At 38.0% G+C, this 12081-nt stretch overlaps 1 protein-coding gene and 1 pseudogene across 2 annotated transcripts in view; one reads left to right on the top strand and one right to left on the bottom strand.

The window, feature by feature from the left end:
* Positions 1-12081, top strand: part of AAGAB (alpha and gamma adaptin binding protein) — a 59769-nt gene that overhangs the window by 18637 nt on the left and 29051 nt on the right. For both annotated transcript variants that reach the window (XM_023220777.2, XM_023220778.2), the window contains exons 2-5: positions 4587-4777; positions 4903-4999; positions 5330-5419; positions 9750-9833. In XM_023220777.2, the coding sequence (XP_023076545.1) occupies positions 4587-4777; positions 4903-4999; positions 5330-5419; positions 9750-9833 (462 nt within the window). The remainder of the gene's footprint in view (positions 1-4586; positions 4778-4902; positions 5000-5329; positions 5420-9749; positions 9834-12081) is intronic.
* LOC111548348 lies at positions 8893-9198 on the bottom strand (annotated as a pseudogene).

The raw sequence follows: 12081 nt of genomic DNA, 5'->3' as shown, positions 1-12081 counted from the left end.
TATGAGAAAGATTAAAACCAACTTTGCAGTCTGAGAAGAGTGCTGGTTTCCAGAGGGATCATCTTGATTTGAGGTGGCAGCTGTCACTTCCCTCAGGGCATAGAAAATATGATTTAATCACTGGACAACTTTGCTTCACAAAGAATGTCATGATTGGTTAAGTGCACACTAATACCACTGATATTAAAAGTGTACTTAATTACCCTACTACTGAAGGAGACATAAAAAAGCCATAACAGTATCAACGTGTCTAGTTTAGAATGCATTTGTCTTTTTTGGCTGAGGTGGATAGGTGAGGGTGTAAGGTAAGGGTTGTGTATGTGCAAGTTTATATATAGATAACGTGTGTGTGTGTAGGAGAACAGATATTTGTGGTGTTTGGGAATTCACCTTGAACTTCATATTGCCTTCTAATTCATGCTAAAAAGAGTATCACCTCTTATTGATTCTTAACCATAGAAAGCTAGCTGCCTCTTTTCTTTCATTTGATTGGTTACCACATTTGTACTTTCTCTGAGGGAAGGATCATTATTAGGATATACAGGGAACAGTAGAAAGCTGAATAAAAAGAGGAAGATGTTGGGTTACTGAACTGAAATGTTGCCTTGGAACATGGCTTCCTTCAAAGCTCTTGAATCTTTATTTTCTGTAACTTATCATATGAGATTATAGGGAAAAGAAGTTGACCAAGGATGTGAGAAAGTAAATGGGAGTTACTGGAGAATTGATGGCTTTGTAAAAAGTTTCTCAAATAGGGATAGAGGTTTATACTTGCACTTAACACTGAAGGAAATGTTTATGTTTGCTACTAGAACTGAGTTGGCATCTAACTTCCTTTGTAAAAGCACTACAAATTAACTATTGTAAGCTGTGAAATGGAGTTTGTAGTAACAGACCTGGCAAGTAAACACCTAGTGTTTGTCTCTTAAAAAATGATATATTACAGCTCCACCAGGTGGCTGCCAACAGTATGAATGAGACAGGCTGGCATCCACCAGGAGGAGGGGAAAGCTGCTCTTGATTTTCTTTGTGCATATCAGAGTCTACAACATAATAATTTAGTGAAGGACAAAGAAGGGACCCCACTGCAGGTTTTTCTAGGAAGTCTTGCAAAACACACACACACACACACACACACAAAAAAACCTCAAGATCACTGTGACTTATCTTTGACATGTAAATATTTGAATGTCATAGACAGTTTTCTGATGGGTTAATTGTGCTGCAGATCCGTATATAATTGTGCCCATATTCTGGCTATTATTTTTGGTGTTCCTAAAAGGGCAGAGGATACTTTAGGTCCATAGACTAGTTTTGGCTTGTCACTATTAGAGACTCAAGTGTGATCCAGCTCAGATGCTAAGTATTGTAACATCACGGTGTAGTAGGAAAGATATTGGTGAATAGAATCCTGTTTTAGGCTCTGCTCCTATTAGACAAGTGGCTTCTTTTTTCCTGGGCCTCAGTTTTCTCATCTTAAAATGAGTGAATTATATTAGCTGATCTCCAGAAACCTTTAGCCATGTGCACAATTTGAATAATTTCATTTTAATTTAGAAAAGAATGAACTTGTTAAGCATTTGAAAATCAAATAGAAAACATGAGGGAAGAAAGCTATATTTAGTGTACACATTTACATTTTTTAAATTAAACTCTACATTATGATATTGATCATAAGAATTAGAATGAAACAGTCTTTACTATTCTCTCCCTAGCTCTAATATGGCACAGATGTGATAATGAAGTCCATATGCAGTCTTGAAGAAAGTGTCTGATTAGACATAAAATGTTAAAAAAAATCTGATAAGTAAATTGAGCTATCAACTTGTTTAGGCAGCACAGAGAATAAAACAAAAGCGAAAGCCCACTAGCTACTGAAACACTGAAATGTGAAATTCATTTTCCCAACTTATTGGTTCCATTCCTATCTAGGTTTGGAGAAAAAAGAAAGAAACAACTTCTTTCTCCATATTAAGTAAATATCTTAATCATTTGCAAATGCAAGGATAAAATTGAAATTGTAAGTGCTCTGAGTAACAAACATTGTTTTGTTCTTTTGTGTTCTAAACATTAATAAAATGAGCCATCATTAATGGATCTAAATATTTTAAATTGCAGTTAGTAATGCCATTTTAATTGATTTTAGATTTCTCATGTTGAGGAGCAAAGAAAGCATAACCCCAATTTTTTTATTCCAGTTTTTAACAATACAACTGATTTAGAAAATATTAAGAACTGATTGTAGCAATGACAGGAATATTAGTCCCCCTCTGCCTTTGTACTTTGCCCCTTAGCAACAAGTGAATTCATTACTGTATTTTATTATTTGTGCTTCCCTCCTTTAAAAAATACGCAGTTTGCTATTTTTAAAAATTACCCATGGATGGCCGGGCGCAGTGGCTCACGCCTGTAATTCCAGCACTTTGGGAGGCCGAGGCGGGTGGATTACGAGGTCAGGAGATCGAGACCATCCTGGCTAACACGGTGAAACCTGCGTTACTAAGTCTGTACTAAAAATAGAAAAAACTAGCCAGGCGTGGTGGCGGGTGTCTGTAGTCCCAGCTACTTGGGAGGCTGACGCAGGAGAATGGCATGAACCCGGGAGGTGGAGGTTGCAGTGAGCTGAGATCACGCCACTGCACTCCAGCCTGGGCGACAGAGCGAGACTCCGTCTCAAAAAAGAAAAGAATGAAGACTGATTTTATATGGTGGCTCTTTTCACCATTAAAAAATTAGTTTATACTTTTTTTGCTTTTCTCGTTGTTTTAGTTTCTTTCTTTTATGTGTGTATTTATCAGCATATTGTGGCATGTGTGTTAGCTGTGCCAGTATTCAGCTTTTAGAAACACAGCCACATGTTACTATGCCACCTTCTTGAAGTTTGGAGTGTTAGATTTGAATGCAATGTAGACTTTGATCTAGTTTTTGTTTTTCTGTGAGACATTTACATGAAAACAACATCTTTGATTTTAATAACTTACCTGTTTATTTCCCACCTGAAATTGTCTTAATGCTCCATAAGGGACGTAGCAGCTGGCTGCGATTTAATTGACTGACACTAAGTAAAAGATTATGACTTCAGGTAGAAATTAAGTAGACAGAACTGCTGATTTCTTAAAGAAATGGGATACACTCAGATTGTCAAATATTGACATAGACCTTCTGCTAATTTAAGAGTAACAATTCTGGTTCTGGTGAAAAAAAAATTTTTAGTTAGTTTCGTGATATGCTTTATATCAAAGATAAAACCTTAAATTTGTTTTAAATTTAATTTTTTTGTTAAAAAAAGGGACGACCTTTCATTCTTGAGAAGATTAATTCCTCTTAACCACTTGATGAAACTTTGCTAATAAAAAGAATGCATGTGTGTATACACTCTTACACACACACTTTGTACATAATTCCTAGCAGTCTTTTGGACTAAATACTTTCCCCATAACTTTATATTGAGCAGAAATGATGGCATCTTTTCAAATATATAATGTTAGCTCTGGGATTTAAAATTTAATTTCTAGTTTTCAGTGTCTTGCTAATTATGAGTTTGAGGCACATTTCATTAATACGTGTTCATCTTAGTATGCATTGACGAGGAGTTTGTGACTGTTTTTCTTTATATTCTTCTGATAAGTCAATTAATGGCAAGTCATTTTACTTCTGTAAGCTCATTTTCCACATTTGTATAAAGTGGAGGTTGTGGGTATGGGTGTGAAAGATGGGAGTTTAGGTTAGAACAACTTGTAATTTCTCTTCCAGTTGTAAGTACTGTATAACATAATGGAAGCAAAATGCTTCCATGGCTCCGTGATCATGTCTGTATTCATTTGTTCATCATTGACTTGTCTCTTACTATGGGGATTTCCTATTATATACAAGCTGCACATAAATTTCCGAAAGATTTACTTATAATCTAATCTTTTAGAATCTAAATTTAGTTGTAGTCATTTGTTTGGCTATTATGCATTTAAAATTTACCAGAAGTGTCTTGATCAAACAAGAATTTGGGTTGGCTTTCAAAGAATGTGAACAAGGCTGAATATAAATAGAATTCCGGTCATTTATCAGTATCCATTCTTTTATTTCATTAGCTGAATTAATGTCTAAGCATTCAATCCAAGCAATATATGTAGCTCTTCTATTTTACTAATGGTTTAGCCTTAATCCTATCTTCCTTTTAGTTTGCAGTAAGTACGAAATAGTTACAAATTCTAGAAGCTTTTTATAGTCTACCTCCTATGAAGTACTTAAGCAATACAATAAATACAGCTGTCATTCTTTGTCTTCTACTTGCTCTTTTCTGGATATTTGGTTGTATGACTGTTTTTTCCTTTACTACTATCTAATCTAGTTCACAATGATTTTTGTGTTCTTAAAGAGAAAAAGTCAATGACTTAAATTATATCACCATAACTTTTGTAATCAGATGATCAGAGAAGATAGGATTAAAGCTAATAAATGCAGGGTCCTTTGAAATCCTCACATAAAAGGAAACAGTGAAAGTACCAGCTTTATCTGGTATCTGACTGAGAAAATCAACCAATGTATATTGGTTTTGCACTTTACATGGTAATGTTGTCATTTATTTTTAGATATCCTTGGAACAGAAGATCTTATTGTGGAAGTGACTTCCAATGATGCTGTGAGGTTTTATCCCTGGACCATTGATAATAAATACTATTCAGCGGACATCAATTTATGTGTGGTGCCAAACAAATTTCTTGTTACTGCAGAGATTGCAGAATCTGTCCAAGCATTTGTGGTTTACTTTGACAGCACACAAGTAAGACTTTGTTTTCTATGAAGGCTTGAATAAGAAATTATTGCATGCCTTCTTTTTTTCTTGTTACGTTTTATCTTACTGTCTCTTTTCTGTTTTTGTTTGTTTATATTTTTTGTTCCTTCTAGAAATCAGGTCTCGACAGTGTCTCCTCGTGGCTTCCACTGGCAGAAGCATGGTTACCTGAGGTGATGATCTTGGTCTGTGACAGAGTGTCTGAAGATGGTAAGGCATGTGGATGGGACATGCATTTGCCATTCCTTGATAAACAGAGTACATCTGTTTCCTTAACTTAGGACATACATCCCATGTGACTTTATTGCTTTATGAAAATATTTTCAGCTATTTTTCTTCGGTATCTTTTAATATTTACTTTTTTTTTTTTAAGAATGGATACTTCAGGGTTGAGAAATCATTTTCTTTTCGTTATTTTAGATGCCTTTAGAATAGCATTGACATTAAGGGAAACACATTGAGATTTATGAAGAATATTGCAGGAATAGTCATGTTTTGTTTTCTTTTTACTTATGAAGATTCTTTTGCATATTATTTTAGGTGTAAACCGACAGAAAGCTCAAGAATGGTGCATCAGACATGGCTTTGAATTGGTAGAACTTAGTCCAGAGGAGTTGCCTGAGGAGGATGGTAAGTGTTTGTGTGTTAGTAGAAAATATGGCACTTAGATTCAGATATGAGAGATTATTTTAATTCAGGGAAGAAGAATCACAGCAAAATTCAAGAAACTTTTTCCCCAGCTGTTTCAAGGATTTACGCAAAATCCATTGATGTAGTCTTATACTTAGTGTAAGAATTCATTTATTTAGTTTCACCACCTATTTTAGAACTTTTGAAAATGTGTGTTTTTCTTGTGGATAAAGGTATAAGGCTGCTTTCTAAAATCTTTGTCATTTCCCCAATCCTTTTTCCTTTCCCCACTGCTGAAGAAGGAGAGTTAGACCTTCATAGTAGTTAAAGTTGATGTTTCTTATTTTGAATTCATAGTAACCTAAGGCTGAATTCCCAGGAATCGCAGGGGACATTTTAGATCTATTTGAATGTCTTTTGGACGTTTGAAGCCAAAAAACAGACCCCTAATTTAATCCCCCACCTCCACCCCAGGTAGTTTGCAATCGCTGTCCTCTGCTATTGCTGGACCTTCTATTTCTTCCCCTTTTCTACTCCCCTTCCCCATTTCTTTTCTCATCTTTTCTCCTTTGAAGTACACCTGTTGTGGTATCTACCAGGATAAGAGGGTTTTTGGTTCACCAAAACCTTATAATCTGGTACAAGAGATGAAACTTACAGATAATTGAATTATCAAGTGGAATGTCATAAGTATTATAGAAGAAATAGTGGTGCTGTGGTATTTTAGAGACAGGAGAGCTTATTTTTGTTTAAAAGTGCAGAGAACGTGTTGGCATTGTGAACTCTCACATGTCAGCTGCTCCATGGGGAAGAAGTTAGAAAAGGTCCTGGGCTTGTAGTGAGAGGACTGGTGGAGAGGTGGCATTGTGAATATGCCAGTGTTCCAAAAGACATCCTGGGCAGGGACAACCAACGTGAATTCAAGTACATAGATAAGACATAAGCAGTCATTTCATGAATTTTTTTAAGGAATTAAGAAATGTTTTTCTATATTCTGGTTTTATTTATAATTTTTCCAAAATGCTGTTACCTTTGAGAATAAAACTTGCCAGGGAGGAAGAGAACAAAACTGAAATAAAAAGGCTGGTTTTTCTCCTTGCTCTTTTTAAAGAGTGTTGAAAATTGGCAAGTACATCTTTTTCTGTGTTTTTCTAGGTCCCTGAAACTTGTGCCCTGTTTTGTGTATGTGAGCCTGTGTGATTTCTGGCAATAGAATTTTCTCTTTCTCTTGTCCTTGGGAGTCAGTATTTGGCTGTTATCATTTTGGAATCTCTGCTCCTTTATACACTATATTTCTCGTAGCCCTTTGTCTGAATAATGTTCTTGTATTCATTCAGATTAATCTTAAAATGGGTTTTTTGATATGTCATCTTTAGGTAACATAATGAAAACCTTCCTAGACTTTTAAAATACAAACTATTCCTAAGCCATATTTCCTCATCTTTTACTTGCATGTATTATTCGAACATGAATATAGGACTTTATGCTAGTTTGTATTAATTTTCCTCTTATTGGTACTAACTCTTCATTTCAGACCACATTTTTGGTTCCTGGTTATGTCATCTAAAGTATTAGTTATTCTAATCTTAGCACTTTGGGAGGCCGAGATGGGTGGATCACGAGGTCAGGAGATCGAGACCATCCTGGCTAACATGGTGAAACCCCGTCTCTACTAAAAAAATACAAAAAAACTAGCCGGGCGAGGTGGCAGGCGTCTGTAGTCCCAGCTACTCAGGAGGCTGAGGCAGGAGAATGGCGTAAACCCAGGAGGTGGAGCTTGCAGTGAGCTGAGATCCGGCCACTGCACTCCAGCCTGGGCAACAGAGCGAGACTCCATCTCAAAAAAAAAAAAAAAAAAGTATTAGTTATTCTTTTGAGAATTAAGTCATTCACAGTTAAGATAAACATGACTTTTAGATTTTCATCCAAACATTGGTGGTGATAAATTTATCTTGGTAGAGTATTTTCTTTATTTTTGTTTATTTATTTATTTATTTGACACAGAGTCTCTCTTTGTTGACCAGAGTGCAGTGGTACGATCTCAACTCACTGCAAGCTCTGCCTCCCAGGTTCACGCTATTTTCCTGCCTCAGCCTCCCAAGTAACTGGGACTGCAGGCGCCCACCACCACGCCCGGGTAATTTTTTTTTTTTGGTATTTTTAGTAGAGACGGTGTTTCACCATGTTAGCCAGAGGATGGTCTCTGTCTCCTGACCTCGTGATCCGCCTGCCTTGGCCTCCCAAAGTGCTGGGGTTACAGGCATGAGCCACCCCGCTTGGCCGAGTATTTTCAATGTAATCACTATATTTCTGTTAGGTTGGTAGGTTGGTATTCTTTAAATGATTCATCGATCCATTAAACAGTTGGTGAGTGCCTGCTGTTTTTCAGGCACTGTGTTAGGCAGTGGGCATATGAACTCAGTAAGACAAGATGCCTGCCCTCAAGGAGTTTCCAGTGTAGGGGGAAGGTTACATTAGTAAATCATCAGTTCCAGTGCAGCTTTCCTCTAGGAGAGATGTGCATAGAGTGGTATTGTTTCCACTTTCTGTGAGAATGGTGTAAGTGATTCGCCCTTGATCAAATAGCTAATAAGCTGGGTTCAAATTCAGATATTCTAACATGTAACTCTGTGCTCTTCTTGTTAAACCACCCAGGGCTAGGCTGGCCACTAGGGACAGGTTCTGTGTGGATTATGTTCTGTAAACTCAGGAAACTTTCCTTTTTTAAGCACATGAAAACTATTTCTGTCATTGTTTTCCAGATGCAGCCTTACAGTCCTCAACATCTGCAGGATCTCCATTTCCTTTGTACACAATCATTCCTAGGTTGTAGCTAAGAATACCACCTTTTTGATATACTATAGGATTACAGCCCCATTATTTTGAGTAGTATCAGTCAAATTCCAGAAGCAGGATAGTACTCATAATAAAGTAAACTAAGTTGTTGTAATGACCCTTTGCCTGTCTCTTACACTTCTAGTCATTTCACTTCTCACTCCAACTGTCTTTCTCTGATCAAGAAGTTCTTCTATAGATACCGATCATAAATAACACTTATTATTCTCTGGTTTCCAGCAAAGGATAGAGCATTTACATGATTTTATAGCATACTATTAATAAGAGGACTGTTCCTGCCTTAAGGAAACTCATTCTGTCTAGATTGGTATCTCTCGTACTGTGCCAGGAATGTGTGTAATAAGTGGAATCTTAACATTTTCAGAATATAAATAGATTCCATTGGTGAGGATAACTTTTTTATATAACTGCCTTATATTGTGTGTTTATTTAATTGCTTTAGTTCCTGGAATATTCTTTTTTTTCCACTTGAAAGTTTTTGGTTTATTAATCATGAAAAAACCACAGTGGCCACAGATAACATCCTTCCAGCACCTTTGCTCCTTCGGCTTTTTGCCAGCACCAACACTGGCCTTTGCAATCTGCCTGACTTTCTTCATGCTGTTCTTGCATTCCTTTCATTGCTTTCTTGAGGTCTTTTTATTCTCACACAGGCCATGTCTTGTAAGTCTATGTTTGTGTTCCTTTTTGTTTGCATAATCCAAGGAATCATAAATTATGCCAAAGCCAGTAGTCTTGCCACCACCAAAATGAGTTCTGAATTCAAAGATGACATCTGGTGTGGTCTTGTACATTTTGGCTACTTTTCCCCAAATTTTTGTCTTAGGTAGTGTTGCTTTCCTGGGGTGAAGGACATCAATGACCATTTGTTTTCTCTGAAGTAGTTGGTTGGTCATGAACTTTCCAGTTTGGATAGTTACCATGTCGTTCGTGATGGTGGTCAATCCTCAGCTAAGGAGGAAATGAGTTTCTCTAGAGTATTCTTATTGGGAGCTCCAAGCTCTGTATTTGTTTTTTTCCTTGTACAATGTGAACTAACAACTAAATAAACAGGATAACAAAACCACAGTCATTTGAAAATATGGCTTGGGGGATATATACATAACATTTTCTTTTCTGTTTTGAGATGGAGTTTTGCTGCTGTTACCCAGGCTGGAATGGTGCCATCTTGGCTCACCACAATCTCCGCCTCCTGGGTTCAAGCAATTCTTCTGCCTCAGCCTCCCGAGTAGCTGGGATTACAGGCATGTGCCACCACACCCGGCTAATTTTGTATTTTTTAGTAGAGGCGGGGTTTCTCCATGTTGGTCAGGCTGGTCTCGAACTCCCAACCTCAGGAGATTTGCCCGCCTTGGCCTCCTAAAGTGCTGGGAGTATAGGCGTGAGCCACCGTGCCCGGCCATATTTTTGTGAATGTGTATGTATATCTGTATGAGTGTTGTGTATAAATATGTATATTTCCCTCCCTGATTAGACGACTTCCCAGAATCTACAGGAGTAAAGCGAATTGTTCAAGCCCTGAATGCAAATGTGTGGTCCAATGTAGTGATGAAGAATGGTAAGTAACTTGGGACTCAAGTCATTTTTTTCCTCTTATTCCTTGTAAGTTTTAAATTATTCAGATACATGTGGGACCATTAGTACTATATGAAATCTGTAGATTTATTCCAATTTCAATTCCCTGATTGAAGGAAGTGCCAAAGGTAGCATTTCTAGGAATTTTTCATATATGTTTAATAGTTAATTCAGTAAGAATTTAGAGGTTGCCTGTAATACACCCAGCATTGTCTTCAGCTTTGAGAAGTACCTCCAAAATTATAAGACATAGACCCTATTATTAAGGAGCTCCTAGTCCAGCTATGAAATTCAAGCTTGTAGTTTTCAAATGCCAGGTAACTATGCAAAGCAATCTGTGAAGAGTACAGATGACTGATGCAGGCAGTAAAGTGCATAGAATCAGAAATATGGCTTTTGTGTTAGGCTCAGAAATATGGCTGTTGTGTTAGGCTCAAGTATAGAGAGAGAGCTTCAAGGAGAAAGTGTGTCCTGACAGTAATTTTCACAGGAAGGTCAAGATTTGGACTGATGAAAGGGGAGAGCGGCAAGTGGAGAAGGAAGCATGACATAGAGAATAACAGTTGTATGTTCTGACCAGCCTGGGCAACATGGTGAGAGCCCATCTCTGTAAAACTTAGCTGGTCATGGTGGTATGCACCTGTGGTCCCTGCTACCTGGGAAACTGAGGAGGGGGAATTGCTTGAGCCCAAGAAGTCAAGGCTGCAGTGAGCTGTAGTTACGCCACTGTGTACCAGCCTGGGCAACAAAAAAAGTTGGGTGTTCTAGGGTCACTAAGAGAATATCACCTAGCATTTGGAGCTGGCTTAGAGAGAGGCCTGAATGCCAGTTAGGAGAATTTTAGCTTTTTCCTGTAAAAATTGGTGAGTTACTGGAGTTTTTAAAATAAGGGGTTGATGCAAAAAAGGTGGTGTGCAGGGAGGTTTGACAATTGAAAAAAGTCAAGATAGGGTCTGAAGTAAGGAAGACCAGAGCTTTTGTAGCAGTTCAAGAGTGAGGTGCTGGGGCTGGGGGTAATGTAGTGGCAGTGGCCATGAGGCAGAAGACTGGATCTGAAGTGCAATCTGAAGAGGGTAGGCTAGTGCACACTGGCCTCTTATAGTCTGCATTAGTTCCCTAGGGCTATGGTAACAAAGTACCACAAACCATATGACATAGAACAACATGAATGCATTGTCTCATAGTTCTGAAAGCCAGAAATCCAAAATCAGGGTGTTGGCAGGCCATGGTCCCTCTGAAGGTGCCAGGGAAGGGCACCTGAAGTAGGGATCTACCTACTACAGTATGACCTCATCTTAATATATCTGCAGTCAACCTGTCCAAATAGGGTCACATTCTGAGTTACTGGAGGTTAGGAGTTCAGCATACAAATTTGGTGGGGGATACAATTCAGTCCATAACATAGTCTTTTAGGAATTGCTTCCTGTATAGGGTTTTTCTGTCTTATAGCTCTGGGCTGCTTCAACAAGTATGCTGAGTGAGACACTACAGAAGGGAATGAGAAAAATCATATTTTACAGCCAGGCGATGTGGCTCACATCTGTAATCCCAGCACTTTGGGAGGCTGAGGTAGGCGGATCACAAGGTCAGGAGATCAAGACCATCCTGGCCAACATTGTGATACCCTGTCTCTACTTAAAAAATACAAAAATTAGCTGGGTGTGGTGGCACGTGACTGTAGTCCCAACTACTCAGGAGGCTGAGGCAGGAGAATCACTTGAACTAGGGAGTCAAAGGTGTCAGTGAGCTGAGATTGTGCCACTGCACTCCAGCCTGGCAACAGAGCAAGACTCCATCTCAAAAAAAAAAAACACACACACACACACAAAATGAAAAAATCGTATTTTACAGTGAGCTTACCCCATCTTCCCTGATAAAGGTCAAGTAGAAGACCAGTTTTATAGAAATAGAATATTTCACTTCAATTTTTGGTAGACCCTTGAATGTTAAGTGAGATTGGCACCCTGTAGCTTTTCTGAGGTCTGATCTAACCTTTGTCATCATTAGAGAAGTTCCTTCTGGCATAATAAGGTATTCCTTCCTCTCCTTTTCTTCCCCTCTCCATCCTCCTTCCTCCTTTTTTCTTTCTAGGAGGAATCTTATTATGTCTGTTACATTGAATTGCAAGGGTGCTAGATTCTATTTTATTGATGTAGCAATCTAGATAGATCTAGAAAGAATAAGGAGTTTTTTGGGGTTTTTTTTTTTTTTCCTTCTCCAACTTTTTTTTT

Source organism: Piliocolobus tephrosceles, chromosome 6 (genome assembly GCF_002776525.5).
Source record: "Piliocolobus tephrosceles isolate RC106 chromosome 6, ASM277652v3, whole genome shotgun sequence".
Classification (NCBI taxonomy): Eukaryota; Metazoa; Chordata; class Mammalia; order Primates; family Cercopithecidae; genus Piliocolobus; species Piliocolobus tephrosceles.
The sequence above is the reverse complement of the archived record's forward strand: the minus strand, read 5'-3'. Positions and strand labels throughout refer to the sequence as shown.